General features: G+C 37.3%; 1 protein-coding gene across 1 annotated transcript in view; it reads left to right on the top strand.

Annotated features, from left to right (window-relative positions):
• Nucleotides 1–5,327, top strand: part of LOC103203785 (alcohol dehydrogenase 6) — a 45,891-nt gene that overhangs the window by 31,078 nt on the left and 9,486 nt on the right. Inside the window, exons 3-5 of the mRNA XM_007948867.1 lie at nucleotides 2,215–2,302; nucleotides 2,407–2,623; nucleotides 3,995–4,255. Of these exons, the coding sequence (XP_007947058.1) occupies nucleotides 2,215–2,302; nucleotides 2,407–2,623; nucleotides 3,995–4,255 (566 nt within the window). The remainder of the gene's footprint in view (nucleotides 1–2,214; nucleotides 2,303–2,406; nucleotides 2,624–3,994; nucleotides 4,256–5,327) is intronic.

Here is a 5,327-nt window from a genome sequence, read left to right as displayed (position 1 = left end):
GGGGCACAAGGGGGGGGGGGTTACTGGGCAGGGAGGGGAGGAGACTGGGTTAAGGTTGGGGATGGTAATGGGGACTGAAACTAAATGTACATGTAATGTTGAATGGAAAACAAACTCTCCTCTGTAAACTTGCACCTAAAGAACAATAAAAAATAAATAAAATAAAAAAGAAGTATTTCAACTAATATAACAATGAATATATATCAGTGAATATAAACATATATATATATACCAAAAATAAAAAATCATTGATTTTTTTGGAAATAGATTACCAAGAGTTTCTTCCCAGGTGCCTCTGGGTAGATTTCAACTTCCAAATTTTCATTTTGCAGCCTAGAACTTAACTATGTGTGCTACCAACCAAAACCAACTAAACCCACTCCACTGAATCAATTCTGACTCATAGCAACCCCCATTGGGTTTCTGAGGCCATATATCTTTACAGAAGTAGATTGTCCGCTCTTGCTTTCATGACTGCTGGGTTTGAACCACCAGCCTTCTGGGTAGCAGTTAGATCCCTTAGGAACTGTGCTTCCAGAGCTCCTTGTGTGTTACCAAAGAACTCAAAAGATAAAATAAGCACACATATGCACAAGCTAACAGCAAAATAAGCAAATGAAATAAGCATCTAATTTGAAGGAAAATACATAAATGCTTTTAAACATGTGAAAAAATGCCCAAACTCAGACAAACAAACAAATAAAAAATGTTATTTTTTAAATACATTAAAAACAAATAAAAATGTTAAATATAATGGAAAAATACTTTTTAACCCATCAGACAAATGTGATGTTGACTACAGTATAGGCAGACAACTCACTCATACCTTGTTGTAAGAGTAAAAAAGTAAATTTTGACCATTCTAAATTTGGCATATGTAATATTATTTAATGCATATACTCTTTGGTCCAACATTCCCAATTCTAGAAATTTATTCCATAAATAAAAACCATGGACTAGTTTTCTATTACTGATGTAAAAAAGTACCATAAATTTAGTAATTTAAAACACCACAAACTTATTATCCCACAGTTTCTGTAGATTAGTAATCTGGGTGGGCTCATCTAGGTTCTCTACTTAGGGTCTCACAAGGCCAAAATCAAGATGGTGGCCACCTAGCTTCTTTCCTGGAGGCCCTGAAGAAGAATCTACTTTCAAGCTTATTCAAGTTGTTGTCAGAATCCAGTCGCTCACAGTTGTAGGATGAAGACACTCACTTCCTTGCTGGTTGTCAGCTAGGAGCTGCTCTAAGTTAGGTAGGGCACCCACATTCCTTCTCACATGGCCATGTCTAGCCTTGTAACAGCAATGGTGCGTTGAGTTCTTTTCACACTTTGAAATTCTTTGACCTTCTTTCAACCTTCCTATCTTCTTCTTCTAAGGACTCAGATCATTAACTTGGGCCCAACTAGATAATCCAGTATAATCTTCCTATTTCAAGGTCAGTTGATTAGTAGCCTTAATTACCTTTGCCATGTAACATAACATATTCATGAATCACTTTATCAATAAATTCATAGATTCTGGGGATTAGGTCAGGACATCTTTTGGAAATTCTGCTTACTCCATACACTTCACCCTCTGTCCCTGTGGTAGTTAAGTTGTGTGTCAGTTTGGCTGGGCCTGGTAATGAGTGGCTGCTGGTAACCAACTCCATGATGGAATAGGACTACAGCAGCTGAATAGCTGCCTTAGGGATTTTGTCTGCTTCCAGTACATAAGGAGAAGTTTTGAGAACGGTCTCTACAGCTTTTTGGTACACTTGGACCCTGTGTGTAGCTGAGTCTTCATTTAGCAGCCTACTATGTTGTCTGCCAATCTTGGGACTATCTCTGGACTTGAACTAGTGGCCTGACATGTTGTTTGGTAATGTTGGGAGTGTGTCATTTTATTTGTCGACCTTGGGTTTGTTAGTCTCAGTAGCCAGCAGCTGCCTGAGGAAAGAGACACCTCTAGCTCCAGTGGACAGGGTGCAAGAGGCAGAGCTGAAGCCCAAGGTCGAGGGGCTTTCACCCAGTCCCGAGAGCTGGCACTTGAACCTGAACTTCTAGCCTCCAAAACTTTAAGAGAATAAAGCCTTGTTTGTTAAAGCCACCACCTGTGGTATTTTTGTTAGAGTGGCACAAAGTAACAAAAACAATATATATACATATTGTGTATATGTCACAATTTTAAAAAAAATTAAGGTTATAATAAATTATTTTGCTCTCCTAGGTGACAAAGTTATCACACTTTTTCTACCGCAGTGTGGAGAATGTACCTCTTGCCTAAATATTGGTGGCAATGTTTGTATAAAAGTAAAGTAAGTCTTTGCTATTACTTTCTTTTTGAAAAATTAATTCAATTCCATTGTAAGAGATCTAAATTTTCTAATTCAAAACATTTTTCCTTTATTTTCTATAAAAGAGAGTCATACGACGGGCTGATGTCTGACGGCACCACTAGATTTACCTGCAAGGGAAAATCAATATATCATTTTGCTAATACGAGCACTTTCTCTGAATACACAGTGATGAGAGAAATTTCAGTTGCCAAAGTTGATGCAGGTGCACCTCTGGAGAAAGTATGCCTAATTAGCTGTGGTTTTTCCACTGGGTATGGTGCTGCAATCAATACTGCAAAGGTGAGGCGCATTTATATTTATCATGAATGGAATCCTCAAGATACACAGTTGAAAAGTCCACATGCATCTGGGTCTTCTGTGATTATACAATCTGAGGAATAATCACACACCTGCCTCTAGACAACCTTGGGTTCTCTATGCTCTGCCTGGTCATCCCATGCCCCATTTGATATTTTACACATTGCCTGCCTGTTTGTAAGTAGTAAGTGGCCAATCAATTCTGAATGCCATTCACAAACGGAGATATCAGGAATTACTGGCACTTGAGCAAAGCACAGTTACAACATGATTGTGTGCCATTCCACAATCCAATTCATTCTTTCATTCAACATTTCTGGAGCATCTACTGTGCCAGACACTATTCTAAGTTCTAGAATTCAGCATCTAACAAAACTCATTGAATTTATATTCTAATGGCAAAATAACAGAATAAAAAATATATATCAGGTGGTCATAAGTGCCAGTAAAAATAAGAGTAAAGAGACCAAGACCCCAAAATGGGGTGTTGCTACATGAGATAAATTAGTCAAGTTATCCCAGAATAATTGACTGAGCTACTGGTAAATTATGGCATCCAAATCTTTTCAGAGTCCTTCTTTAAGTGGCTATTGAATTTTAGGTCTTTGCTTTTTTCCAATGTCCCGTAGTTCCAGTAATATACAGAGAATTAGGATGAAAAAGGGCTCAATTTAAAATGGTTCGATTTTGGACTGTACTGAATAAGTCTTTGCCTTCATAAGGCATTGCCATTGTTAGTAATGCAAAGTCTTTTGTTGTTAAGTGCCGTCGAGTCATCTTCAATTCATAGTGACTACATATATTTAAAAGAAAAAAGAAAGGAATGGTTGCAGTAAGATGGATAGCTTTAAGGGACTTGGAAATATCTGAAACTGAATCAATATTCTGTGCAATAAATCTTAAGATTCCATGAATATTGATTACAATACTTCCATCCATGTTAATTCCTGGGACTTTGAAAGTTTGTTTACAGGTAGGTTTTTTTGTTTTGTTTTGTTTTGTTTTTGTTTTTTGCTCCTGTTTAAAAAGAATGTTCCATATGGAAGTATGCTAACCAGAAGTCTGGCAGTCAAACCCACCAGCCACTCCTCACAGGAAGATGGGGCAGTCTACTTTCGTAGTAATACTGCCTCAGAAACCCAAGGAGGGGTCTCTATGAGTTCGATCCAACTCGACGGCAGTGAGTTTGGTTGGGTATATCTAGAAATATTTTGAGAAATGAAAACTCTAGTTATAGTGTTTTATTTGAAAATGTCCTTTGTTTATGACTCAAAGGAAGTATTCACTTGGCCTTCGTAATTAAATACATACACATGATCCATTTGCTTTTGTTTTCTGTCTTCATGTGCTCAGGTCACTGCAGGCTCTACCTGTGTTGTGTTTGGCCTTGGAGGAGTGGGCTTGTCTGTTATTATGGGCTGTAAGGCAGCAGGAGCAGCCAGGATCATTGGAGTGGACATCAACAAAGACAAATTTGAAAAAGCAAAAGAGGTGGGCGCCACTGAGTGCATCAACCCTCAAGACTTCAAGAAACCCATTCAAGAAATTTTATTTGAGATGACCAATGCTGGTGCAGATTTTTGCTTTGAGGTCATTGGAAATCCAGAAACTGTGGTATGTACTCTTTTGTAGTGAAAAGTACCAGTATCTTTATAGGTGATCATCTTAGCTTTTAATTTAATGAAACATCTTAAACTCCCTATACATTTCTCTAACATTCCTTATCCCCCATGGCATCCCAGCTGGTACCCTTTGTCCACTACAATAAATCTGTTCCCTATCCTTGACACTGAATCTATACCTTCTGTGCCAGGATTTCTTCTCCCGCTCTGTTCCATCATACCATAAGACCTTCATGTAAGCAGATACTCTCCAATAGGCAACAGAGTTAGACTTTGAAAAGAATCGTGGCTAAATTATTTCATAACAAGACACAGCCTGATAACTATAATTTCTGTTCCAGGAAATTTAAGCTAGATAAGGTAAACACTGAATTCAAGACCCTGTAAAACAATGAACTTTGCACTTTCAACAGTCTTTAGTGTTAGATCCGAGATAAGCTTCCACAGATACTATCTATTAATCTTGATTAAATGGATTCATTTCAAAAGTGAAACATGACATGATTTGAAATAGTTGATATGGTTTCATTTTATTTTTTCTGGGAGAATTGTTTATATACAAGACTATGAATTGAGAAGAAGGTATTTTAAAATGTGAGGCTTGTTTGTCTTCCTTAGAGATTTGAAGAAATAATATAATATATTCTGGGTAGCATGGCTCAATTTTTTAATCAGCTGTATGAAAATTCAAGAACTGCCTCTTTCAATATTCACCTTTTCCCCAGCAAACAAAATGTTTTCATTCTTCATTACATCTAAATTTCCTTCTCAGTAAAAAGAAGGTAGCAAAACCTTTTATATAGTTTTGCTCTGAGAAATAGCTTTGAAAATGACTTGTGGAAACATGTCTCTTTATTATTACTAAGTAGCACACAGTGCTATAAAAATACCTAACTGTTCTTTTCAATGTCTGAAAAAAAATGTCAGCAATAATATAAGCACTTGTGTTAGTGATGGTTCTAATAAAAATTACTACCATGTTTGCACTTGACTGCTCACCAGAAGGCTGGCGGTTCAAACCCACCAGCCACTCCTCAGAAGGAAGGTTGGGCAGTCCTACTTCC

This window comes from Orycteropus afer, unplaced genomic scaffold (assembly GCF_000298275.1).
Source record: "Orycteropus afer afer isolate SDZICR_OR568_19922 unplaced genomic scaffold, OryAfe1.0 scaffold00229, whole genome shotgun sequence".
NCBI classification, from domain to species: Eukaryota; Metazoa; Chordata; class Mammalia; order Tubulidentata; family Orycteropodidae; genus Orycteropus; species Orycteropus afer.
Note: the sequence above shows the minus strand (reverse complement) of the source record. Positions and strands in the feature narration are given on the sequence as shown.